Here is a 27,334-nt window from a genome sequence, read left to right as displayed (position 1 = left end):
ACTGACAAGAAGTATCTCTTTCTCTTATCTGTTTCTCTGTCTTAGCCCTTTTTAAGGTCCTCAAAATAATTTTTATTTTTTAAATTTATATGTGAATACTATATTTGCATTATTTGCACCCCCACCCCATTCCAACTCCTCCCATGCCCCTCACTCCCTCTCAAATTCATGACTTCTTCTAATATTATATAGTTACACATGCACAAATGTGCACCCACACATGCATGCTTGCAACACACACACACACAAACCTGCTGAGTCTATTTAGGTTTGCTGTTATGTGCATGTGTTTAGGGCTGACAATTTGGGATTGGGTAACCTATCAGAGGCTCATCCCTGAAGAAAACTGATACCTCCTGTCTCAGCTGCCACTGATTTCCTGTAAATCTTCATCTAAGGGTGGGGTCTTAGGAAATTTCCCCTATCCATGTTATCATGTTGACTAATGGTGTCACTCTCCAGGTCTTATGTAGGAGATGCTGTTGTTTAGATCTCATGGGTACAGTGTCCCTGTTGTGTCTACAAGACACTGTGTAGTAGCAGATAAACACGCTGGACCTCTGGCTGTCAGCAGTCTTAGCAGTCTCTCCACCCCACCTTCTGCCATGTCAGGGAAATGGCAGTAGTTTGTTCTCCTGTAGGAGCCGTGAGCTCTCCAGGCAAGGATTGTTAGCAGGATTACAGAACCAAGCTTGAATTCCCTCCTAAGGAGTGGGCCTTTGGTCCAATTAGACAGCTTTTGGATAGGCTCAAGTGGGGCCACTCTTGGATCACTGGGAATATCCTGCCAAGTCAGTCATTGGTGGTGTGGGACTATTGCTAGCTCTCCTCCCTTGGCAGCTTGTGTATCAGTCAGATAAGATGAGAGTCAGTCCTTAGAGAGGAGCCTTCCACAGCAATTTCAGCCTGATTCCTCCAAGTCCTGTGTCTGAAGTGTGTAGTGTCCTCAGTTACCTTCAAGTTCTGGGAAGCAACCAGGAGCAATGGCCTATATTGTTTTGGGGGTCCCTTAAGGGGAGGTTTCCCATGCCTGGCACAAGAGTTTTTTTTTTTTTTTTTGTTTATGACACTTTGTAGGAAGCATTATCATAAATGCTTGTAAACCACACACACACACACACTTATACACTCATACACATGTACCTCTGCAGTGCAGGCTTCTAGGGTATGTCTACCTGACGTGTGTGTGTTTGAGAGAGAGAGAGACCTAACAATCGATGTACACAGTGTCACTGAAGTTAGGAGGAGAGCTTCTGCCACATGCTTCTCTGAGATGCTTGAGGCACTATGTGTGAGGCAGGCAGCTCTTACTGCAGCTCTGCAGGTCGGAAAACTGAGAATGGAATCCAGCCAGGCTGACTCAGTGGCCTTTCTGTGTTTATATGTTGCTGCTGGCTTTTTATGTGTATGTGAAGGTGCACATGTGTGTACATGTAGGTCCATATTTGATGTTGGGTGTCTTCTTCAATTGCTGTCTGCTTTATTTATTGAAGCAGCCTCTCAGTTGAACCTGGAACTTACTAGTATGTAGGAAATATGTCTCTGTCTTGCAAGTACCTGCCCAGCTTTTACATGAATTGTGGGGATCTGGACTCTGGTCCTCACGCCTGTGTCCCAAGCACTTTTTTTCATTATGCCATCTCCCCTGCCTGCCCTGCCCTGCCCTGCCCGACTAAGTGTTGTGTTAGCCTTTCAGTTTGCTAATACCCTTAGGTGTTAATATCTCTTACATATTTTCCTTTGTATCTCAAACTTTAAGATTGTTCATGCCACACATACAGAACCTCAGTCTGACCTTCATTATCTTTAGTTTGTTTTGTTTTTAATAAGATTAGAGATCAGAACATTGATGCATGACTTTTACCAACAGGGACAGAGAGTAATCTCAGAATCCCTGCTCTCTAACTCCAGGGTCTTGGGCTTCATAGCAAGTGGGAGTGTTTGTAGGTAGTTCAGCCTGAGCACTCTATGTTTAAAGGCCTCTCAAAGAGCCCCAACCTCTCTGTGCTGCAAAGTGGGTGGTGATGGTAAGTACCATATGACCCCTGTCTAAAACCCTGTTGTGTTTTTGCAGTGGATAGCCTGCTGAAATACACTGGCTATGGGAACGCTGCAGGACTGTTGGCGGCCAGGGGCCTTTTGGCTGGAGGAAGAGGAGATAATTGGTACTCAGAGGACGAGGACACGGACACTGAAGAATACAAAAACGCAAAACCAAAGTATAGTACCAAGCTTCTGTTTATCTAAGTAGCTGTGTCTTTCAGTTAGCAGTCTGTCTTCCATTTTGGCTTTCATTTCCCAGTGTTTTCTCTTGTGAATCTATAAGTTTTCCATCTACTGGTGTTTTTAGAGACAGTTTCCTATAGTTGGTGACTTCAACTGACTGAAGAAGGATAGTATTTCATGAAATGTGCTGCACGATCCTTGCAACAAGGTCATTACCCTCTGGGGCAGTAAGAGTGCTAGCAATTGGAGATGCTGATCATCAGTTTAAAAGGGCATTGTTACTGTTTGCCTTCCTTTACATGAGACTTTATAATGTACAGCTAACATACATGCACACATAATATAACATACAGCTAACAGCATCAAGTGTTAAAGTTGGTCATTTGATGCCTCCATCATCTCAGCACCCTTCCAAGTAACAAGCATTGCAGCAAGACACAGCCACAAAAGGAAAGAAGTTTGCTCTGTACTGACCCACCATCAAACAGGTGTCTCAGTGCCGGGGGGGGGGGGGGGGGGGGGGGGGCAAACTCAGGGACTGCTCTTAAGTCAGTATGTGCAACTAAAGACATTCTCACTTCTTAAGCCACCACCTTCTCTTCCTTTCCTCCTTCCTTCTCGTCTTCTCCAACTCTCACCCTTAGTTCCCACCCTAGCAGTCACTTGAGCGGAGTTTTTGCTGAGCTCCATGACTGGTTGTTAGTAAGGCACCTTCATTTTAGGCATTGTCAGGGACAGTGATGTGCTGTTTTCTACTGTCCTTCTTCTGGAGGGTCATAAGTAGGTAACCAAGAATAGAATATCACAGTCTGTAAAATCAAGTGTAGATTGTGTTCTGTTGGCAGGATAATATTAAATTGCCATAAAGTTAAAAAAAAAAAAAAAAAAATCACCAGTCTCTAATCAGGCAGGAACAACATGGCCTATTTCTTGACAAATGAGGTTTGTGTCCGTGTGTTGTTTTTTGGCATCCTAGTACTCTGAGCTTCAGCACGATCTTACAGAATGTTACCTAAGAAACAAAGGCTTTGGTCAGGGGAGGAAGCTAGCAGTGACTCTAAAGCAATGCCTTTTATAGACCACTGTCGCTTAGATGCTATGAGTTCAACAGCTCTGTCAAGTATTTGAAAATAAAATAGAGAAAGTGTACTTATTTAAGTCAATATTCTGAGTCTCGCAAGCTCTTGTTTTTAGTCATTCCATAAACTACATTTCCTTATCACTTTAGCATGTCTTCTCATTTGAGGCTTAAAAATATACTAGTTGAAAAAGTCCCCCTTTTTGTTGGTGGTGTGTATTTGGGATGGGGGTAAGTGTTCATGGTGCTGCCCAGGTTGATCTCAAAGTCACAGACTCAAGTAGACCCTTCCCCCTAAGCTTCCCCATTAGCCAAGCCTTTAACCGCACAGCACCACAACTAGCCAAGATGGAGGTGGCATTAGCTATTTCTCAAATTCCAGGGCATGTAGACACAGGCAGCTAAGGTAGAAAACTCCTAAGTGTTCATAGATGGCTGGTGTCTTTGCATTTCAGTATGTGTGCTTGATTTTGTCTAATAGATGGCTTTTGTAATGATCATGGTCACTAGAAAGTACAGAGTGGTACCATATGAAGAAGCTCAAGGAAGAAAGCACAAGAACATTGGGTCTCTTCCCTCGGTGTAGGAAATGAAGGTTCATTACATTACAGAGAAGCTGTTAGACCTTAGAAGGCGCCCTTGTATGATCAGTGTTGGTGATGTCTTAGCTCTCTGCAGTGGGATAAAACTGTGTGTGGGCTTTGCATCCTTAATGAAATCCTTCTCAGCTGTTAGACTTGGCCAGGGTCACGACCAATGTCAAACCTTGGTCTTTGAAATGTTGCTCATTGTAAGCATAAATATGAGTTGTCAAGTATATTACACCTCTTAAAATAGATTAGTGTCCTTTTTTTTGGTTTTTTTTTTGTTTTGTTTTGTTTTGTTTTTTTGTCAAATCTGCCCTCTCAAAGGGAAAATCTAGAGGAATCATTAATGTCACTTTAAAATATATTCTTCCAGGGGTTCCTGTGGAAGTGACAGTGAATAAAATACTTTTATCAACAAAGCAGTCTTCCGTTTCTCTGGGGAATGACCCTCAGAGCTTGAAGAGCTTGTTAGTAAAACTTTTTGCTAGTGTGATCAAACTTACAAAGTGGGCATCTGAAGCAATCGCTTGTTTTATTGTGCCCTTTATCATCAGTGTTCCCAGGATCCACACTCTACTGTTCTTATGGCACATTTATTCACAACAGTTGCTAGTATTAACTAAAGTAATGACTTTTCATTCAGTTGGCCCAAGTCCCATTGTCAGAAATGTGAGTGGATTCTGATTAATGCACCAAGGTAACCTGTAATCCTTTATTGGAATCTGAACCCAAGGATTGTATGGAGCTTCCATCCTGGCTTTGGGACACAGTCAGTTTTACAGCAGTCCCTTTTATGTGTCAAGAAAGATGTATTTAATGAGCTGGAAGTGGCTTTCTACAGTTCGGCACATTGAACAAGGTACACTCATAGAATCCAGTTAGATGCCACATGGCCATCCAGCCAGTCAGGCTTGCTAAGCTTTCAGATGCAATCCTTTATCAAAGGAAGGAAGCCAACTGTCTGAACTCCTTTTCATTTGTTTGTTTTTAGGTGAGATCTTACTTTGTAGCCTTAGCTGGTGTAGAACTCGATACACAGGTTATGCTGGCCACAAAGTCACAGAGATCCACCTGCCTCAGCCTCTCAAGTACTGGGATTAAAGGCCTGTACCAACACACCCAAATGAATTTTAATTTTATACTGCTTTCTTTTTTATGTCTCTGAGCATAGAACCCCTTGATAACTGATGTGGTTTACATCAGTTTATTTTCAGCTGTCAGGTTAGGTGCATAGGCATGCAGGGACAGGGGAGGGGCAGAGTCAAAAGTCACCAGATCCTGGATGATTTCTGAATCTCCACGTGAGTGTGGGGGTGCAGATCCCGGGTGATTTGAGTCTTCACGTGAGAGTGTGGGGTGAGGATCCCAGGTGATTTCTGAGTCTTCACGTGAGAGTGTGGGGTGCAGATCCCGGGTGATTTCTGAGTCTCCACGTGAGAGTGTGGGGTGAGGATCCCAGGTGATTTCTGAGTCTCCACGTGAGAGTGTGGGGTGCAGATCCCGGGTGATTTCTGAGTCTCCACGTGAGAGTGTGGGGTGCAGATCTTAGCACTATGCTCAACAGTCTCAGGAAAGTTCTCTTGCAAACATTGTCCCACATGCTGTGGCAGTGACTGTGTGGACTGTCCCCTCAGCAGAAGATATCATGCCTGAGTTTTCTTCCCCTCTGTCACGATTTTGTTATGCTGCTCTGGTCTGGTAGTGATTGTCTTGTTTGTTGTATAAATTGTATGGTTTTAATAGTTCTTAAAGTGAATGAACTTTGTAGATTTTTCTCTTTGCCTAATCTGGACTGTGTTTGTACATACTAAGATTTGACTAATTTAGGAGCCAAGGTTTATGACAAGCATCCAGTGAAACATCTGAAATCTGGTCATGAAAAGATACTGTTGAAAACAAAATCATTATTGCTTCTGCCACATCCACACCATCTCCACATACTTATGAGCCTTTGTAATACTTGGGCTTTCAAAATGGAATTGTTCCCAGGTTGACTATCCTTCTGCCTCAGCTTCCCAAGTGCACAGATTTTAGGCGCATCTCACCACAGCTGGCTTCTTAGAAAACTTCATCGGTATATAGCCCAGGCTGAGCTCAAACTCACAGTCCTCCTGCCACAGCCAAAGAGTGCTGGGATTACAGGTGTATACCTCCAGAGCTTGTCATCCTCCCCAGAAAAACTCGTCACTGTCCTGTGCCCTCTCCTAGCCTCTTCCTTATCTGTATATCGAGAAACCTGATATCCGTGGAATCATATATAATAGTTGTCCTTTGAGATTAGCCAGTTTCACGTAGTATGTCATCAGGGGTCACCCATATGTGTTATGAATCGAAATACCTCCTATGTTAAGACTGAATGGTTCTCCCTTTTACTATATAAACATTGTGTTTATCCATTGGCTATCAAGGAACACTTGAAATACTTGTATCTTTTTTCTCTGATGGATAATAGTGACCTGGTACCTCTTCAAGTCCCTGGCTTCATTTCTCTTGAGTGTGTATCACCTATGGTTACATAATCAGTTTTCTAAGAAACCACATACTGTTTTACACCTCAGCTGCACCATTTTATCTTCCCATTGAAGCATAGGGTTCAATATATGCGATGTGAACACAGGATATGTTGTTCTATACTGTATACTCACAGTATGTGTGTTATTTTCCAGAGAATGTCTGTCTATGTTTTCAGTGGTAACTACTCATGGGTAAAAAGTGGGGACTTGTGGTTCAATCACTCCTGTATCCTACCTACTACTCCATCCCACGAGTCAGCGAGGGCACGAGCATGCAGCTTCCCTGTGACATGGTTATCTTTCTCTGATAATTCCAGAACATGCCCTGGGTCCATGAAAACAAAGGAGTGACACTTGAGTCACTGTAGTTCAGTAAATATTCATACACATCTGTCAGTCATTGGCTGGGTCTTTATGATGCACTCAGAATTAAGTTGTGTCTTTTGCTCTTAACTGTCACCATGTTGAGAATTGACTCTTTCCAAAATCCTTTCCCCTTTGGCTGGCGCTAGCGACAGAAGCAGGATTGTACATGGTAACCTGGTTCTCCATCACCAAGTCACAGCCCTAGCTCTCAGTCATATTTTCATTCTCCTTCTAACTGACCTTGTGGATTCCACTCTGAACACAGCAGTTACTATGTATAGATAATGTCAGTTGCTCAGAAGTGTCCAGGGACTGAAAACCAAAGTCCTCATCGTGGTTTGTGTGCCCCTCATCAGCTGTGCTGTTACCACCTAACCTTGTCACTGGGCTCCTGCCTGAGTGCCTTCTGTGTGGGGCCACACCCTGCAGATGGCTGCTGTCTCTCATTCATTCCCTCCTGCAGGTCTTGCGTGAACCTCTTCCCTCTGTGCAGCCTGTTTACTCCTCTAGGATGCCTGGTCTCACGCCTTCATTTCCATTCCACCCCAGGCTTCATTGCATAGCTCGGGTTTTGTTTTTTGTTTGTTTGTATTTTCAACATTTCCAACCTTCACACCATAAGCTTCCTTGTTCATCAAGTCTGAGAGTTCCATGAGAGAATGGGACTTTAAAAAAAAAACCTGCCTTTATATAAATGTTTGTTGACTATACTAACACATTTTTAATTATTTTATGTTTGAATCTTTCGCCTGCATGTGTAAGTGTGCCCCATGTGCATGCCTGGTGCCCATGGAAGCCAGAAGAGCATGTCAGATCTCCTGGAATTATAGTTACAGACCCTTGAGCCCTGAATGGGAGCTGGGAGTCAAAGCCAGGTCCTGTACAAAAGCAACCAGCATTCTTAACTGCTGAGCCTCCCATGGAGAAGCATTGGTATCCAGAGTGGACCTCAGGAGATGAAGACATGGCCCATAGCCTTCTATGTTGCCTGGAGAGGTGCCTGCAGCAGGTACTCTGGCAAGGCATCCAGGAAAGACTGGGCTTCATCCCATGGAACTTCTCCTACCCACCTGCTCACTCCTTCCTGGTCTAGGCATACAAAAGTGCCTCTTCCTAAAAACTCTTTAAAGGTTGCAAATTTGTCAGCATGTAAGCAGGATCTTTGCCCACAAATATGTTTGGTTTATTCCATGTAGTTTTTTGTTTGTTTGTTTGTTTTCTTTTCTTTTTTGGTTTATATTTTTGTTAGCATTTTGAAAAGTGCTTCTTACAAATATTACTTGGCAAGATGTAGGACATTTCAGATGAAGATCTGGATTTCTGTCATCCTTATAAAAACAACTAGTTCTGATAAGGCTTGTATTCTCAGCTACCAGCCAGCTGATGGAATTTAGAGTTCTGTCATGCCAGGCCAGCATTCCTTGCTGACTGCCTTCATCTCTATGAGGATTTCACAGTGTCACGCATGTCCATACGAATTACAGTTATCCTCACCCCTGCTTTTTCCTTCTCCCTCCTACCCATGCCACCAGCCCTTCCTCACTACTCCTTGCCCACATCCATATCTTTTTGTTTTGTTCTGTGGCCTACCGTGTTTAACCAGAGCCCTCCATATGACCATGGATTTGGAACTGTCCCTTGTAGTTTGGTGGGCTCATCATTGGGTGACTATCTGAAGATACTGGCTGCTCCTGCCCCAGAATCCTTCAGTAGTCAGTAGTCTAGCAGCGGAGGTAGGGCCCCTGGAGACCCACTTAAGCCTGACCGTTGACAAGTCCCATTCCTGTCCCTGATGTTTGTGATTGCTGTGTCATGCCAAGAAGCTTTTCACTTCCATACTCCGTTTTTCCGCTCTCATAGTCTGTAAGCCTTAGAGATAGTGATATAAATGGGGTCAGCAGTTACTTTTTCTCAGCACCTTGAGCAGCTAAGAGTTCGTGCATTCATCACCACTTATTGTAAAAAAAAAAAAAAAAAAAGAGCTTCTTCCCTAAGGGAGTGTTTATCTGTGGATATTAACATCCACAACTAGAAGGCAGTTACAGGCCTTGTAAAGTTAGCTCTGCGAGCCCATGGCCTCTGCAGCCAGGGATTGGTAAACCTGATTTTCAGCTCCAGGCTTGAAATATCTTGCAGATGGCGCCAGAAATTCAGTCAGAGCAGTTCACCCCCTGTAGGTGCTGCCGCTGTTAGGGCAGTGTCTGGAACTGAGTAAAATCTAAGCCCTGCCTCTAGAGGCTGAAGCTTTTACACAGCTAAGTTTTCATGGACTTCTTCTTTGTTAAGTGATGCTAATGATGAGCAGAAGTGTCAACAGTTAAAAGACTAAAAAGAACTAAAATGTGGGTCAATTTTTATACACATGCTCGTTTATACGCCGTAGCGCTCCTGTTGTCAGGCCATGCCTCGCAGTTCACGTGACGGTCTTATTTCAAACAGAAAATCATGGTTAGTGTCCACAGGAGTTCAGAGGGGAGGAAGGACAAGCTGAATAAATGAATATGACCACCCCTCCAAGGTCCACCACAGTTAGTGTTGGACAAAGTCCAGATGACCTTGGCATTTCATAGTGACCATTGCAACCTGCAAGGCTGAGTCTGGAGAGCAGGGTATCAGTGCTAGGTGTGTTCACCCACAGTATCCAGCCTTTCGTCATTATTGTTGTGGTGATACGTTTCTGTCCTTGTGGGTGGGAAGCTGGAGGGGGGTCGGTCCCAGCTGCCGTCTGCTACCGTGTGTTGGCATTTTTCTCATGGGAGAGTGGCACAGCTCGTTGTCCTGGTTTGTGTTTTATGTGGTTTTGTTTACATTCCTCTGAGTTTTGTAAGGGGAAAAGTGTCCGTTTAAAGGGAGAGGTGAACCCTGAGTCTGTGGGTCACTTTGTTTTCTACATGGATCGGGGAGGGGCCTCACTCTTTGAGAATGAGAACGTTGTCTTCATGCTCAGACAGCAGAGGACTTTGTCACTTGGGAGCTAACCCCAAAGCAAGTCCTGAGTCATTTTGGCAGTAAGGAGACTGGAGAACAGCTTCTAGAAAATGGACACCGTTGCACCAATACATGCCATTAGTCCCGGCACTCGGGAGGCAGAGGCCAGCCTGGTCTACAGAGCGAGGTACACAGAGAAACCCCGCCTCAAAACAACAAAAAGAAAAGAAGAAGGGGGGGGGACTAAGAAAAGAACTGCTCTGCCCAACCTAGGAGTCACAACACCACAGGGCTCATCAGTGCTCCTGACACTTTCCTGACGTACATGAGTGCTTGTGCTACTGACATTGTTTTCTGAAAAGTCTACAGGTGTGGTTCAGGTCATACCCTGTCAGTGTGAGGCGCCTGCTCTCAGGTGACTAATGAGTGGGATCAGCATAGCTTATGTGTTGAGCTCCACTTGTACTCTGCTGAAGGCCTGGTTCCTTGGCTTGAGAAGAGCTGTTGTAAGCACCTTCATCCACCTTGCAGGCTGGCTGTTAGGAGGTAGAAAGCCATGTGCTCATGCAAATAATGACAGGAACCCTGTGTTTACATAACTCTCCTCTCAGAAACCTTGTTCAGTTCCCTTTGTTCTTAAGTTTGAGAAATACAGTGGCCCATTTAGCAATTTTATGCTGGCCTCTAACCAGAGGCCTCTTTGTCGCACCTTTATTAGGCAGAGCACAGACCAGTGTGAGGGCAGGCACCGAGTGAGCCCAGTGTACCCAGAGCACCTGGGGAACTTTACATGTTTATGTAAGGTACAGCCAGCTCTGTTTAAAGTTTCCCAAGTGATCCTCATGTGTAGTTGATGCTGGAATCAGTGAGCAAGCTACATGTTTGCAGCCACTGCAGAGGTCTGTAAGCACCATAGAGGAGTGCCTGGAAGCAAGTGGGCGGAGCAAACAGAAGGGCCTCCAGGTCCAAATGTCTTCTGCTTGTCCTAGTCCCACAGTACATAGTTTACTGGTGGGAACAAGGGGTTATCTTGGTTTGTTCATTTGCCTTTTTGGGGACAAGGAAGGGGCATGCTAAGGATTTAATACATGGCCTCATACCTAATTCCAGCAAGTGCCCAGCTCCCTTTAAACCTTGAAAGTTATTCAGGCTGGCTGAATTTACACTCCTCTCTTTTCAGCCCCAAGCAAGAATCTTAGGCATGCACCACTAAGTCCTACAGAGTAGATTTTCTTAAGCACAGATCTAGCCACAGGCCCTATCTCAGAATAGCAGCACAGGCATCAAATCTAGTTTGCTAAGAATGTGAGTGCAGACCCTTCCACAAGAACATGTGGTTGTAACCTTTGAGGAATATAGCAAAAGAAAGGGAAATCTAATAGTAAGTGATGGTGACCCATGCGCTAACCCTTAAGACAACTGAACGGTCTCAAGTAGGACTGGAAACTGAGCACCGGAGGAGCCAATCGATTTCAGTGGCTTTAGTGGGCTAATAAGATATTTTTTCTTCAGTTTACTCCAGGTTCCAATGCCTCACAGTTTATGCTGGTTTGTTTATCCTGGCCTGGCCCTGCATGCATTAGCCCTTTATCTAAATGACCTTAGAAAGTCATCTATCATCAGTGTGCTGTCTGGGGGTGTTTTCATTTAGATCATTAAACAACCTACACTGGAGGTATAAGATGGTGTAACTATAGTCATGTCTTCTCAAGAATAATTTTAAGGTGTTGATACTTAGCAGGCACTGAGAGAACTGTGTTTTATTTCCCCTCCTCGGTAAAAAAGAAACGACAGAAATGTGGCCTTGTGTTTAAGAGTATAATTGTTTGGCGTTAGCACTTAATAGAAGTTTTGTATAAGAAATGCATTGCTGGTAGCACTGTTCCAGGGCTCTTTACAGAAAGCAGAGGTGCTGCATTTGACTCTCGCTCGGGTGGGCTAGTCAGCTCTAATCTAATGGGAAGTTCTCTTCTGCCTTGCCTGTTGCTATATTGAGCACTCATTGCCCCTGGGGCCGTCTCACTAATGGACTGATTTCCTGAGATCATAAAGCGGCATGCTTTCCTTTCAGATTGCAGCCTCTGGCATCATTTTTACAGTTTTTGTTTTTTCCTCTTTTTTTTTTTTTTTTTTTGAACATGTTTGTTTTATGCTGTATCACAAAATGGATTTTTCTCATCTTACTTCTGAAAGTATTTGTCCCCTTACAATGAGCAAGTAAGATGTGCATCCAAGAATTTTTATCCAATGGCACCAACGAAATTTTATATTTTTAAAAGCAGCCATGCCTTAAAAAATAGTTGGCAAGTCAGTTTTCATTTTTTAAAAGCTCATTTTCCAAAGCAAACTAGTAAGATTAATAATAATAACAAAAACATTCCTATAGCAATTCTGTACAATAAAATTACTATTGAAATTACTGCCAGTTTTTGGCCATTATACTCTTTCTTATATAACTTAAAATTTGGACCAGAGAAGTATAGAAAGAGCATAATTCTAAAACATACAGCATAACTTTTTTTTCTTTTTGTAGCATTAATCTTATCACTGGTCATTTAGAGGAGCCAATGCCAAACCCTATAGATGAAATGACAGAAGAACAAAAAGAATATGAAGCCATGAAACTTGTCAACATGCTTGATAAACTTTCCAGGTATTGTATGCCCATCCATTTTTTGCTTGGTTTCTAAGAATGTTCTATTTCTTTGTCTCTCTCACTGAGAGTTACCATAGAACAACAACTCTGGAATCCATGTCTATCGGAACAGGGAGGCCCAGAGAGCAGCAGCTAGGTGCCACCCATGGCTTTTCTACACATGCCGCTCCTGGGTGTGCGTCACTGAACCATGTCAACACTCAGTGCTGAGCAGGGACTAGAGGCGGCTGTGGTATTAACTGACTAACCTCCCTGTCGTCAAAAGAATGCTTTGAGTTAGGGTCAGTAACTTTGCTGCTTCTTGTATTTTTGTTTCAGTCTGTTTTGGTTTTTGTTTGAAACCATGGTGCGCTTTTTCTCCTTTCCTTTTTGATGTGCAAGTTTGCAGTATTGCTTTTTGAGTTGCTGCTGAAACCCAGAATTCTAAAATGCCATATAGTCTTCAGGAAGAAGTGAAAAGAAAGAGCTTAAATAAAGGACTTTTTTTTTTTTTTTTTTTTAAAGCAGGCACTTTTACTAATTAGGGGTTCCAAAAACAACCAACCCCTCCCCTCTTGCTTCACACTCCCTTCCTTTCCAAAATAACCAGTTTTGTAAATAATTAAATCAACTCATGCTAATCAACAACTAGCTCTTTTGGGGGCATTATTAGAAGATGATTCCTGCAGGCTTAGATGGGTCGCCTTATTTTCCAGTCATAAGTCATCTTGAGTGAGTGTTTCTTTGTGTTGGTGACAGCCACCATATAAAGGTGAATCTCTTCTGCTCATCTCATTTTCATATAACCGTAAAGGCTGATATTCATCCATCAAGAGCAATAACAATTGGAATTGAACAGCCAGAGACTAGCCATGGAAAGGGAAGGGAAGGGGCTAAGAGAGGAATAGGTTCCATTTGTAGACAGAGTAAGCTGTGAAATGGATGACTGTGGGTTGACAGATTATAACAAATAATGCTTTAGCTTTCTGGATAACAGTGATCATGTGTAGAAGCTGCTTAAATGTAAGTAGCTTCACTATCCACAAAGTATCCTAGAACTTGGTAACCGCTGGCTACTCCTAAATTTTTCTTCTTTCCCAGCATTTGGCCTGGTTGCAAATTACATTCTCCCTAATATTTTATACAAGTTTTTTCCAAGAAGGGATTAATAATAGTCATGGAGAGTGTTACTAGAGCAGACCTGTGTTGAGCAGAATAACAAATACTATATGAATATATAAAAATAAAATCTGGTAGCTGCGGAAAGAGTTCAGTGCTAAAGTACAGGCCCTGGGTTCAGTCCCCAGCACTTCCCCTCCAGAAAAGAATATATGTAAAAATGAGTTGTATGTGCCTAATGGTGTAAGTAAATTAGAATGAAATCAATAGATCCATCTGGTGGAAGCTAGAAAGGAAATTGTTAGTGAGGATCTAGGTGGAACATGTTAGTGCTTAGGACTTGGGTAGTCTAAATTTCCTGTTGTTGCTATAGGTGTTGCTGGCAGTTAGCACAGATTCTATATGAGGAAACGCCCAAGCACAAGACAAAAACAATGAGGAATAAACTGCCCAGGATAATACAGTGTAATCTGGATTCTTGGCTTATTCATAGGTGCATCACCAGTTTCATAAAGCACCTACCCTATTAATTCACATAAAACAATTCTCTTTTTAATCTCAGGGGAATCTACATATTTTATACATATTTTAGAAGCTACCAGTAAATGAACACATAAACATTAATTCTGAAATGCCCAACTTCCACTTAAGCCTTGTCTAAAAGAAAACAAACATTCACGGAGAAACACCCGTCAGGTGCCCAGCTCCAGCTGAAGATGGTCCTGATGCTCACATGTCCAAAACAGAGCCAGTATGTCTGTGTTGGCTTTGATGGAACTCATTTTGTCCTGAAAGTTGAAGTGAAAGTAAATTTGGGGATAGTCTTAGGCAGTGTTGACTCTTTGCATGACATGTGATGGGTTTTACATTGTCTGCCTGTGTGTGCGCTTTCTAACATTTACTCTCACTAATAACAGGGACAGCTGAATGAAGGTCAGCAGTTGGCATTCCAGAGCAAGAATGCATAGAATGAAACCATTCCTTCATGTGTCTTTCATGTTTGCTGTGCTAAATTATTCATTAGTCTTAAGTTTCATCTCTTTTTTCACTTTTTCTTATTTTTGGTAAAATAAGAAAAAATAAGGTGTCATGCAGCCAAATAGACTTAGGTTCAGTACCATATAAGGAACATTTACTCAGCAGCTCCCATGGGCAGGGCACTGAGCTAGGAGGGCAAGGGAGATTTGGAGATAAGTAAGATGATTTTTGCCTTCGGAAAAATCATACTCTAGCGGGATAAATGGCTGTATAGTTAATTTCAGAATATAAAGTAGAAGCGGTGACAAACAAGGTATGTGTTGAGCTGTGTGCCCCAGGGGAAAGGAGCCGGTCGTTCTGTCTAAATGGTTCAGGGAGTCTTTCCCAGGGAAAGGAAGTGACATGTGTCTGTTCATGGAGACACATTCTAAAGGGGAGGGGAAGTGGCCATTGTGGCCATTCATTGTAGGGAGAGAGACTTAGTCCTTTTAAGTCTTTGGACTTCACTTACTGCATCTTTCTTCCGAAGAGCTCAAGTGGCATGTTAACCTCACTGACTAGTGGGAAATACAAGGACCACAGAAAGACCCCTAACCTTTCTAAGCAGATGGCTGCTGATAACCCATTTTCTTTTGACAGTTTACGAAACATTCACCCATGCGTGCTCTCTCCAGATCTAAGATAAAGGGAGACTAGGAGCTTCGTTTTCCAGACCTCCAGGCCTTTGCTCTGTCCACTGTGTCACTGTGTCTGTGTTACAGCGTTTGCCAGAGCACTTCTCGGTCATCCTATGGGCAGCTTCTCCTGCACCTCAAAAGGAAAGGCATATGATGGAGGATAGGGTTGGAGGTGACGTGGCCAAGGCATGGACACTAGACACTTCCTTTTTTCATCCGTAGGAGAGCAGATGTGAAGGACCTACAGCAGGATGGTGGTTAGCAACAGTGGCCCGTGCCAAAGCACTTACCAAAGTGATGACTAAGGTTGGTCATGCCAAGTCCTATTCCTGAGCCTGGTGTAGGGTATAGATGTTACTTCCAAAAGTGTAAAACCACTCTGTGAAACTTGAAGTCACATTCCATCTCACCTTCATGCTAGACACAGCCCTAAGGAGCACATGTTCTCAGCATCTTTATCTCAGTGAGGATTCACTGAGAAGCGTCCCATGGAATACGGACCGAGTAGCATCCTCAGTGACCTTAGGTCATATCTGTGTTAGCTGTTTCTAGTTCTTGTGGGGATGGCAGTGTCCCCGGAGGCTTTTGAAGCTAGAAAATCATTTCAACACTGTAAATCCTGTCCTGTATAGTTAGTTCAGTGCCTTTTGCCCTATGGTTTCCCAGAGTACAAGGATGGAAAGTGGAAACAGCTGACCCCCAAATTTGAAGTCCATTTTTTTTGTTTTGTTTTGTTTTTTGTTTTTCTGTACAAAATAACCTACAGGAATCAAGGCTTCAGAGAGCAGTTTTCAGTCCCATTTCTTAGCAAAACTACAGAAATGTGGGCCATGGTTGGCTACTTTAAGTAAGTGATAAGGATTTCTTTAATAGAATGATAAGTATAATATTTAGCAGTCAAGCCTGAAGTAAGAGATTACAGAAAACATCATGTAACAGCTATAACTTGCCTGCCTCTCCACCTCCTCTCTCTTTAGACTTTGAAAGCAAAAACGGAGCCCCTGCACTACAGCAGGAGACTAGCATGTGACTGGGTAGGAAGAAATCCATCGTCCCTAGCTCTAGACAGCTGTCTGTCCCTAGCACAGCTGCCTGTACCTAGCTCGCACACTTGAACGATGATGATGATGCCTTCAGCCAGCGCTGGCCAGGGCAAGAACAGTTTGATTACAGTTTTGGTTCGACTCCTCTAATCGCCTTTATTTCCTGAATTGACACCAGATGGATTGATCTTATTATACTCCATTCTCACTCTAGCACTGTTTATCAAGGCACTTTGCCTATTTGCTTATACCATCAAGCACTGTGTCTTAGATTGCATGTAAGTAAATCAGTAAACTACGCCTTTCCTGCTACCACTTCCTTCCCTCGTCTGTTCTCTGGCCACTAACCACACTTCCCACCCCTCCCATTTCTGCTAGATGGGACATGGCTTTCAAAGCTGGCATCACATATAAGGTCATGAGTGATTTACAGCTGAAAAGTAACAGATACGTAACTTTTTTTCTATATAAATAAATTCTGTTGCTCTTACAAAACTACCAAAACCTGTAATTGCATGTGCCTTTTTAAGGAATTAGTCTAGGATATATGCTTTTTGGATATATTTCAGAAACACAACCCACCCTTTTAAAGCATTGTAAGACCTGATGTAGGCACCAGATCTCAATGGTTTAGGTTAGGAGACCCTTTGGATCAGCACTGTCTTTTGTGGGGACCACTAGTTCATGACTACTGAATACATGAAGTGTGATTAATCCAAATTGGGGTGTCCTTGAAAGACAAAAAGAGAATGGAAAGTGTCTCATTAATTATTTAGTAGATTGTGTGTTTAAAAGGACCAGTTTTTGTATGGGATTAAATACAATACCCTGTTGAAATCACCTTTACCCCACTTTACTTTTCTCCGCTGTACTTTTCTGTCTAGGTAGGTGGACTTGAATGTGAGCATGCAGCTTCCAGGGTAGTGGCTTGTGTTGTGACATTCAGCGCTGTCCTCCATCACTAAGGTTCCCTGAGAAGTCACTTAAGGGAGCTTGGTGCTTTATCTTCTGATGCCACCTTATGAGAGAGAGAGGGGGGATTTCTTGGAGAAGCTTGAGTCTGTGCATCTTTAGGTCATAGAGGACTATCTCAGTGGCTAGACACCTGAGTAGGGTGTCATGTGCCCTTTGTATTCCTTACTGGAAGTCACTGAATGCTTGGTTAAAGCCAAGCTAAAAGGGCTTTCAACAGTTAGCAAAATGTGAAATAAAAATAACCTCCCTAGTTGCCTGCCCTTTAACATTCAGATCTTCCTGATTGGGGGGTTGAATTAGAACTTCTGTTTGTGACCCTTCCTTCAACAGAGTTCACAGGCATGCAGGCCTCATTGAATTTTGTTAATTTAGGCAACAGGGTAGAAAAATTTCTAGTAATGTTACCAAGAACTAATAAAGAATGTCATTATTGAGGCTAAAACTAAATTATGTTCTTTCAGCACTATCCCTGACCTCACCCTATAATGTGCTCTTAGCTGTGCTAACTAACACGAGGCCACAGCAGATTTTTAGAAGCTTTGCATGTTATCTCCTAACAGAAATGAGAATAATACAAAACTAATTTAGTGTTCCAAAATGTAAAAAATGCTTCTATATGTGCTCCGATGATCATTTAAGACGGTTCTGTGATCTAAATAGGATGGGGTATATTTTAGTAGGGAGTGAGCCATCAGAGGTTAAATGACCTCAAATATTAAACCCTTTTGAAAAATAACCAGCTGCTTCGAGAAGTTGTCAGCCTGATTATTTTTAAATGAGACATACGTTTTAAATAAATACAAAGCACCAAAGACCAACAGTGAGCATGTGTACTTAGACTATAGGTTATAGTGGAGATGTGCCACATACCCCAATTTCCTACACCATCTCAGATACTACATCGTTAGTTAAAGAACTAGCTTCATGAGGGAAACAGAGTTCTAAGATGCTCTGTTAAAACTGGGTTTTCCCATTATTTTTAAGTGCTTTCCTGTTGAAATGTTTAGGCAATTCCCAATACCATTACAAAGTGGAAGGGCGTGGTGGTATAAGTGGTACGCCATGTCCATTTATCTTGGGATTGACATAGTTACACAGCATATTTTACTAACCCGTCAGGGCTGAGGGGAAGGTCTCAGAATTATTTATTAAGATGCAGTTTGAAGACCTTTTGTTTGCTGCGGATAATTCCCATTATCCCTCGTCTGTTACTGTCCTGGTGAAAGATCACTATAAGCAGTTGCACCAGGAAGCCATTAGATAAAAGGTAAAGAGGCAGTGTCCACACCCAAAGGCCACCCACAACCTCCCACACAGGTATGTGACTTTTTAGCTAAGAAGGGCTGTCACCAAGGGTGAGAAGCCGGAACACTCGAGAGGCCTGTGACTGCTCGAGTCATGCCCCTGAGACTGGAGTTGAGCAGGCACTGCGTTGCTACCCCATCCGGGCCGTCAGGGTCTCCATCCCCATAGGCACCTTATGTTAATTAAAATCCTTCATTTATATACTAATGCCTTGTCTCATCTTTCAAAGGTGAAAGGAATTAAATATGAAATGGCTAATTTAACATGTCAGGGCTCTTTCTCCAGGCCAACCTCACATTAAGAACAGGAATCCCTGTGCCAAAGTAATGGTTTCCAATTATCCTGTCTCGGGTTTTGTTATACATTGAACAGAAGTCAGCAAAGCAAGTATGTAACAGGCTGACTAAATAGCAGCACCCTCATTAAAACAGAGAATTAATCAGGGGTGATTAAAGGAAGCGATGCTTCATAGGTTTTCCCCTTTTTCTTCTTTTCTACTCATAGAACAAAATATGTGACACAAAAGGATCGGAACTGTTATGCAGTGCTCAATTAGAGGGAGGTGAATAGGTCTCTAACATGCTGTGTTATCAAAAGAGCAGACTGGTGTTTGCATGACTGTTGTTTCATTACAGACCCTGTCATTAATTCCATGTGTCAATACTGCCCTGTAGTACACAGAGCAGACAAGAAAGAAGAGCCCTTGAAAACAAGGGAATGCTTTTTGAGTCGTTATCAAGCTAAGTGGCAAGCGGGAAGCTGAAACTCGTATAGGTAAATTCGAAGGGACTCTTGGGAGATTTGCTAGTGGGAAACAAGGATGTGTTTTTACCAACTGCTTGGTTATGTCCTGCTTTCAACAAGTGCACTTGAATCGAATGCTTTGTTTATATTGCACAAAACACGTGCTGTGGGCAAGGTTACTCTCTTGCTTCCAGGTCAAGTAAGGTGTTACACACACATCTGACCTAGTCTGTAACATGTGATGCAACATGCAATTGGGCATGTTACTGTCTGAGCCCCAATATTGCACCGTCACTACTGGAGGTGTCACATAGGAATTTGAAGCCCTAAAACACTATGACCATCTCTTCAGTTCTGAGGAGCTATCACAGAGTGCCATTCCAACAGGAAGATGTTAAAAGATCTGGAAAAAAAAATATTTAAAGAAGAGAAATGTTAAATATGTTTGAATCCCATAAGTCCCCACCCCTTTTTGTTTCCATTGGCAGTTCCAAGGGTTAGGCTGGGGCAAATAGGGTTTCTTTTCTTGGACGTGCTTTATCTGTGTCCTCTTGCCTGGCCACACCCTTATAGACTATGGTTCCTTATTGTTTAGTAAGATCAAATTTCTAAATGATGTTTCGTTCCAGTTGAACATTCTTGGAGGCTTATCTCTTCCCTGGCCAGATGCCTGATCAGATGAGAAGCCCGCCATGATACTGTCACAGTGCCTAGAATGGGCTCTTTATCCAGTAGACATCACTGTACTTTTTGGTGATAACGGGGGCAGTCTTAACTGTGTTAAGGCCTGTATATAGCATTGAAGGTAAGTATGAAGCAGTTGTTGCTATGTGAATATCTTAATACTGATACGTATTTCAACCATGATGTTTATTGGACATTTGGCCATCATTGTTTAGAGAGGACCTTTGTAAATTTAGGACCAGTAGTAACTCTTCATAAAATGACGCAGTGAGGAAGGACCATGATGCAGTCTAGACCCTGGCAGATTGCAGGTTGCAGAAGGGGTTTGCGGTCGTGGTCTTTGTTATTGACAGGCAGGTGTGCTGTTTGACCATTGGGTGTAGAATACCTTGATTAGGAAGAAAGGCCTAGGATGGTGACTGAGTGTCTTAAAACCCCAGGAGCTTTTTATGTGATTGAAATTATTTAGTAGCCTGATACTAATCCTTAAAATCAGTAAAGAATAGTGGGGATCATCTTGTCCAACTCCTCATTTTATAGCTCACAGAGGCAAATGGTTTGCTCAAGGATTTGTAACAGATTAGCAGAAGATATGAGGTTAGAATCTAGAACTCCTAATGTCTCAGGCAGAAGACATGGAATCTGTCCCAGATTCCATGGGGTTTGAGAGCAAGAAAGCCTGACTTGTGCTGGGCTGAGAGCATCTTCTGATGATGTTAATCCATTGAGAAAGCTATCACAGCTCAGAAGAGAATGCTTCCTGACACATCGTCCTCTGCCATTCTCCAACATTTACCAAATGCCTACTGTGTGCTCTGTCCTAGACTAGGTACATAAAAATCACAGCTGGAGCAGACATGGACTCTGCCTTCCAGTTGAGCACAGTGTAGTAGAGAACAATTAAGTCCTTGGACAGCATTCAACAGGGTTTCCTGTGGATTGGTAGTCTTTCCCTGAGCCTGTGAGAGGGTTTCCTGATCCTGTGAGAGGGTTTCCTGATCTTGTGAGAGGGTTTCCTGTGGATTGGTAGCCCTTCCCTGAGCCTGTTAGAGGATTTCCTGAACCTGTGAGAGGATTTCCTGAACCTGTGAGAGGATTTCCTGAACCTGTGAGAGGATTTCCTGAACCTGTGAGAGGATTTCCTGAACCTGTGAGGGGGTTTCCTGATCCTGTGAGAGGATTTCCTGTGGATTGGTAGTCCTTCCCTGATCCTGTGAGAGGATTTCCTGAACCTGTGAGAGGATTTCCTGAACCTGTGAGAGGATTTCCTGATCCTGTGAGGGGGTTTCCTGAACCTGTGAGAGGATTTCCTGATCCTGTGAGGGGGTTTCCTGAACCTGTGAGAGGATTTCCTGATCCTATGAGAGGGTTTCCTGTGGATTGGTAGCCCTTCCCTGAGCCTGTGAGAATCATGTTCTTCTATGGATTTGTAGTCCTTTCTTGATTCTATAACAGGGTTTCTCGAGGACTAGCAATCCTTTCCTGAGCCTACAAAGTTTGGTGAAAGCGAATCTGCTCAGAGTTAGCCTGTGTGGTGTTTGTGGCTTAGTTGTGAGGAGCCTCTATGATAGGTGACATACGTGACAAGGCCAGCTTAACTGAAGACGCCATGCTCTCTGAGGCTCTGTGTCAGAACACAGGAGGGCTAAGCACTAAGAAAAGCACAGAACAGTTTCTTTTAATACGTCAGCTTTCAAACTTTGTAGTAATGGTTATGTTAATGAATACTCTTAAATAGTGTGTGTGTGTGTGGGGGGGTGGCTCTTGAAATAGGAGACAAAAATCCCATGGTATGCAGTCCAGTTTCAGCGTTGGAGCCCAGGTTTCTAGCCCTCTTTCATGACTCATAGCACTTTTGAGCTCTCATTTTCTTTTTCCTCAGCTGAGCCAACATGCTCGCCAACCCTGCGTATAACTAACTGTCACTGTGTGCGTTTGCTTGACTAATTCTGCTTCCGGGATGCCTTTCTTCCCGGGATGCCTTTCTTCCCGTGATGCCATGTCTCGTGCAAGGAACCTGCAGTGACTAACGTGTCGCCCCCCCCCCCACATGTGCCACGCCTTGTGCCGGTGAAAGAACACTGCTGTGGTTCCTGTTCTCTGCCCTTTCCTTATGATCTGGACACAAGCAGATTCAGTGAAGCTGAGATCACCCAGCATCCCCTGCTTTAGCAGTGAGTCTCTGGAGCAGTTCTTGTGTGGTTATGTAGGTTGCTTTAGGATAGGGATGAAAAGCAGAAAAGTTGGACTTGAGAGTGCAAGAAGTAATCCAGGGTCCATGGGTAAAGCAGTCACAAGCTAGTAAATGACCCATTCCTGCCCCCAAGCAGGACAGGAAATCTCCTTGAACACATTTCACAGACAGCGGGAGTTGACTGTCGAGCTGTGAGGTCAGGGAAGCTGGGTTCTGCCTGCCAGTCATCCTAAGCTTGTTGATTTTCTGTCCTGTAACCCTCTCGATATTGTTTAATGTGTGTGTGTTCTATCTTCCAAAGTAACTAAATCTTCTTGAGGACAGGGACCGTGTGTTTTATTTGTTTCTGCATATTGTCCCCCAGCCCGCCCTCGCCCTCACCTTATGAGGAAGGGAAAGCCTTCTGTAAATCTATAAGAAACGAGAGTACAGCTTGTATGTCCCGGTTGTAACCCAGCCATTACACTGTGCACTTTGTATGTGTAACCTGTGGTCTGTGCGTTCATGATCACTTAGTGAGGTGAGTGTCCCTGTTCCAGGTCTACGGAGAATGAAATCAAAGTTTAGAGTTATCGGGGGGGGGGGGGGGAGGGGGGCTTGCAGTTAATGAGTTCTAGATCTAGAATTAAAACTCAAGTCTGGCTTTAGAGTCCATATGTGCTTTTCAGCCCCCACAGTAAACACTCAAGACCTCTCCAGTTCACAGGACTCTCTGATCTATGCTGTTGCTGCTACCTGCTGTGCTGGAACTTCCTTGTCATCACTGGGAAGTAGGCAGAGCTAGTTTTACCATGCCCCCATTTTATAGATGGGGAAACTAAGATTTCACAGCTGTTAAGTGAAAGAGTCCAGCCCTTAGACTTGCTAACTTACAACCCATTCGCTCTTCCCACACATCACGTTGCTACCTTAATTTATTTGCATGACTGCATGACTGTGGGCAAGTTGCACTGGTGCCTTTCCTACAGAAATACCAGTACAAAGAAACATTGCATGGAGCCGTGTGGAAAAGAAAATGAGCCATACTTCCTGAGGGGCTTCCGTTTTAACGGAAGGTGATGCAGAGTACCCCTAAATACTTGAGAACAGTTAACAGGCGAGAGTGAAAAGTGGGTGGGTGCCCTTTGCCCCATAAATTAACTATTGTAAACTGACCATGAAACTGTAAGATTCTTAATTATTCCTAGTTGTAAAGTTGAACTAAAGGGTAGGAATAAAGTTTACAGACTTGATTTGGAAATACTCTTCCTGGGTTTATATAGAAAGTAGCTGAGTAGTTCATGAACCGGCAGCTGGTTCCAGGATTGACCTGTTATTTCGGAAATGGAATTGTGTTAGTACTGTTGGTGATGGTGTGTTTGCCAGGCAGCGCATCACTGTCTTTGGTAAGGCCCCGCCAGTTCTACTGCCGCTTCTTACCACGGAGTCCCTGCCACACCTCATTGCCTTTAGTTACCAACACCTTTGCACCAGGGTCTTTAGGTTCTTAAAGGTCTGTGTTTGTTCGGTTGGCTTGGGTTTGGGCTTGGGTTTTTGACCTTTTGAGCCAGGCTCTTGTTTTTACAGATGTGTACAACTACTCTCAACCTTTAGAACTAGAATTTTCTTACCCTCCGTGTGCTGTTCCCAGCGAGTTGTCCCTTTCCTTCTCAACAGTTCCTCCTCACAGTCAGGACTAGGTACTCTGACTGTGGCTGGGTCATAGCAGGACTGGAAAATCGCTGACGGTTCTCCGCTGCCATTCCTAGCTGTTTGCCACAAAGGCAATGCAAGCTCTTCATGTCCCCAAATAGCTCTGTTCCACCGAATGCGTCCTGTGTTCTGGCTCCTGTGGGTAGTACCATGGCGTTAGTGCCTGGCCTGGAGCCAGATGGAGACTGTACTCTCCCCTGCACCAGCCCTCTCCCACACCTACATGAGGCATGAAGCCTTCCTCCCCATCTCTTTCTCTTGTTACACACCATTACAGTGACCTCCTAACTCTTACCTGACTGGAACCTATTCCAGTGTGTCTACCACGCCACTCCCAGAGGGTGTGAACCAGAGACACTACAGGATGAAAGCTAAACTTCTTCCTTCGGCCTTGTTACCCTTCCCTCTTGCCCCTCACTTCTTGCTAGAACTTCTTCCTTACAAGAGCACAAAGCAGCAAAAGTGAATTAACACAGTCACACAAGACAACTGGGCCCTCCACGGCCTCCTTTGCCCAGCATGGGGCATCCTGTCTTGTCTGTGGTGCCTCCTCTGCCCGGCCCCGCCCCGCCCCGCCCCACCCCAGGTGGTGTGGCTGTGGTTCTCACTTCTCTCAGGACATTTTCCCCATGTCTGCCCCACGTCATCTTGGGTCTGTTTGTTTTGTCTTCCTCATCTGCCGCTCAAGTGACAGTTCCTGTCACATGGTTGTTGAATAGTGAACTCAACTGCTTTTCCATGCAGTTAGGGCAGCCAGCTGAGAGGGACTCACTGCAGAGAGCACTGGGTAGGGCTCAGGAGACCTGTCCCATGCCCAGCTCTGCCACTCTGGCCTCCTTTTAAAGGGGGCCGGACTAAGTGACCTGTGAGGCCCCTTCCAACGTTAAGCTTCATCATTTTTATCCTTTTTCCTCGGTCTAGCCAGCAGTCAGCCATGCACTTGCTGAGGCTCCTGTTAATTTAACCCACTGTGCTGTCACAGCTGTATAACTGCCCTCCCCGGGAGAGAACTCTTCTTTGTGTTGCCTGAAGGGGGGACAGTAACAAGGAGAAAGGCCAACAAGTGTTATTGTTTCCCTCACACCACAGCCCACCAACACCACAGCTGCTTCGCCATGTTCTCAGGCAGCAGCAGTGCCCATTTCCATGAGAAATAGAAGCGGCTCCTGGGCCTTTGACGCCCGCCCTCTTAAGTGCACTAGCCTGTTTGGAGTGGAAGGATCGGAGTTACCACCTCAATAGGTGCATTCGTCAAATCTCCGTGTAATAATAAATAAGGCCTATGAAAAGATTAAATAAATCTTCCTGGTGCTTTTTGATTGGCTTAATCAATAATTAACCATCTTAGATGAGGCTGTAACTTGTGGAGTGGATACAATTGGATTAGGTAAAGACAGTTGGGGAGCTTTGAAGAGATTAAAAATGGCTGTCAATCCCGTAATTAAACTGCCACAAGCAAAAGCTGTGGCGTTCTAAACAAAAAGAAGGAAAGAGAGAGAAAAGGAAGAGAACCTGGGGAAATCCAGCTGATTTGAAATGAACCAGCGAGTACTCTTGAGTCAGAGACCATGGGAACAAAACCACATTTGACATACTGACTCCATTGAATGAAACATGTGTTTAATTGTAAGTCGGGCAGGTGAAACTCTACAGCTTCAACTTCTCCAAAACAAATGAATCCACAAGAGGGGAAAAAAGTTAATTATTCAAAACAGAAGAGACCTGCTCCATGTCCTGAGCCCATTTGGACCTTGACTTTTCATACTTTAATTGGCTTAGTGGGTTTGGCTTGTGTGAATGAAGTCTTTCATCTCCCTCTTTTTCTTCCCATGCCCCTTTCATCTTTCTGTTACACACACACACACACACACACACAGAGAGAGAGAGAGAGAGAGAGAGAGAGAGAGAGAGAGAGAGAGAGAGAGAGGATACTTTGGTTTTTAAAGACTTCTCTTTTAAAAGGATGTGGATCTGGGTGGAGGAGGGGCGTGTGTGTGATGCTGGTGAATACTTTTTTTTTTTCTTTCTTTTATCTCTTTTTCCAGAGAGGAGTTGCTTAAACCAATGGGACTAAAACCTGATGGGACAATAACGCCTTTGGAGGAAGCACTCAGCCAGTATTCTGTCATCGAAGAGACCAGCTCCGACACAGACTGAAAAGCTTCATCACCTGCTCCACTCTCAATACGGCTATTATCAGCATCTTTTCTCTGTAGCTCCAGGGGAATCTCTTTCTCTAAAACATTTATGCCCTTGCTTTGGCTAGAAACACATTAGCTGGTTTACTCATTGAGAACCCAGCGTATCTAAGAGGTGGTCCGGTGTTCTCTGCAACATTCAGACCTCTACACAGAGCTGGAGTTAGGCAGAGTTGCAGGCTAGGAGCAGAAATAGTCATTCCATTTCATCAGGATGCAGTGCCGGGCTTCACTTGGAAGCAGCCTGGTCCAGTCTGGTAGTCTTGTTGCCAGGATTCCTAGCCGAAGATTCAGCCATATCCACCCAGTTGTGTAAACCACCCCTTCTAAGTCTCTCCAGCAACCCCAAGGCACATGAGAGCCCGAGGAGCTGGCAAACAAGGGCTGAGGCAGGTGACTTCTTAGATCAGTGCTGACTAATTGGAAGCCAGGCAGCCGCTCTGGAAACCCAGCCCCACACATCATTTCAGTTTTATATGAACGTGGAAACACACACACAGAGCCCCAGACTTACAAACCTGTTTGTATGTCACTTAAGCTAAAACTTCAGAATACATCTCTCCTATGAGGAGTTAGAAATGATGGTTTTGTTCCAGGCAGCTACATGTGCCTATTTATTCCTCATGTTCCTGAACACTACATGTACCGTAGGGCTGGACCACCATCTGTACCACTGCATCCAGTGCATTCTGAGGTCTCACTCAGGGTGCCAAGAACATACTCATCCTCCAAGCAACAGAGAGGATGGGGCTCCCCGAGTAGTGGGAGTTCTTTTGTGGCCTGTGCTGGGGGTAGAGAGCCAACAGCACCCATTTGTACATAAAGGTCATTCGTATGTCACATGTTTTAAACAAGGGTCTCTGTGTGTATTTGTGTGTGTGTTCTTTCTACCATATGTGATCAGTTTAATGGTAACTTTATTTATTAAAAAAAAGAAACACAAATAGTTACTATTAAACTGATTAAGGTTGTTTATTTTTACTCTTAGAATGGTCATATGAAGTAGACGTGCAATCATGTAGACAGCAGGCCAAGTTGATCAGTGGCTAAAGTTGAAAAGGGGTTGGTTTCCTTTCATATATGTGTGTATGTGTAGACACACATACACACATATATGCACACACATAGATTATGTGCTTAACCACTGCCTTTTAAAACTTTAAATAAAACATTGGGGATGATTCAATTTAGCCATCTGTGTGTGTTTCTTTATGGATACATGGGCTAACAATACCATTGCACAGTGCATGTTTTAGAGTGTTTTCCATCTGTTTGCCCACTTGTCATCATGTGACTTCTTTAAACGACAGTGTGCGTACTCTAGTGAGAGTGACATTTACCCTAAACTAGTCCTGACAGACCGCACACCAAGAATTGAGTCATAAAAGGCCT

General features: G+C 43.7%; 1 protein-coding gene across 6 annotated transcripts in view; it reads left to right on the top strand.

The window, feature by feature from the left end:
• Ric8b (RIC8 guanine nucleotide exchange factor B) overlaps positions 1 to 27,132 on the top strand; it is a 91,325-nt gene extending 64,193 nt beyond the window's left edge. For 2 of the 6 annotated variants that reach the window (XM_051206255.1, XM_051206253.1), the window contains 3 exons: positions 2,075 to 2,219; positions 12,232 to 12,351; positions 25,790 to 27,132. In XM_051206255.1, the coding sequence (XP_051062212.1) occupies positions 2,075 to 2,219; positions 12,232 to 12,351; positions 25,790 to 25,901 (377 nt within the window). In that variant the 3' untranslated portion in view covers positions 25,902 to 27,132. Of the gene's footprint in view, positions 1 to 2,074; positions 2,220 to 12,231; positions 12,352 to 15,329; positions 15,414 to 19,065; positions 19,205 to 19,803; positions 19,980 to 25,789 lie in introns of all 6 variants that reach the window. The other 4 variants (XM_051206259.1, XM_051206258.1, XM_051206257.1 and 1 more) reach the window with 3 other exon arrangements.
• The last annotated feature ends 202 nt before the right edge of the window (positions 27,133 to 27,334 follow it).

The sequence above is a fragment of the Phodopus roborovskii genome, unplaced genomic scaffold (assembly GCF_943737965.1).
Source record: "Phodopus roborovskii unplaced genomic scaffold, PHOROB, whole genome shotgun sequence".
NCBI classification, from domain to species: Eukaryota; Metazoa; Chordata; class Mammalia; order Rodentia; family Cricetidae; genus Phodopus; species Phodopus roborovskii.
Note: the sequence above shows the minus strand (reverse complement) of the source record. Positions and strands in the feature narration are given on the sequence as shown.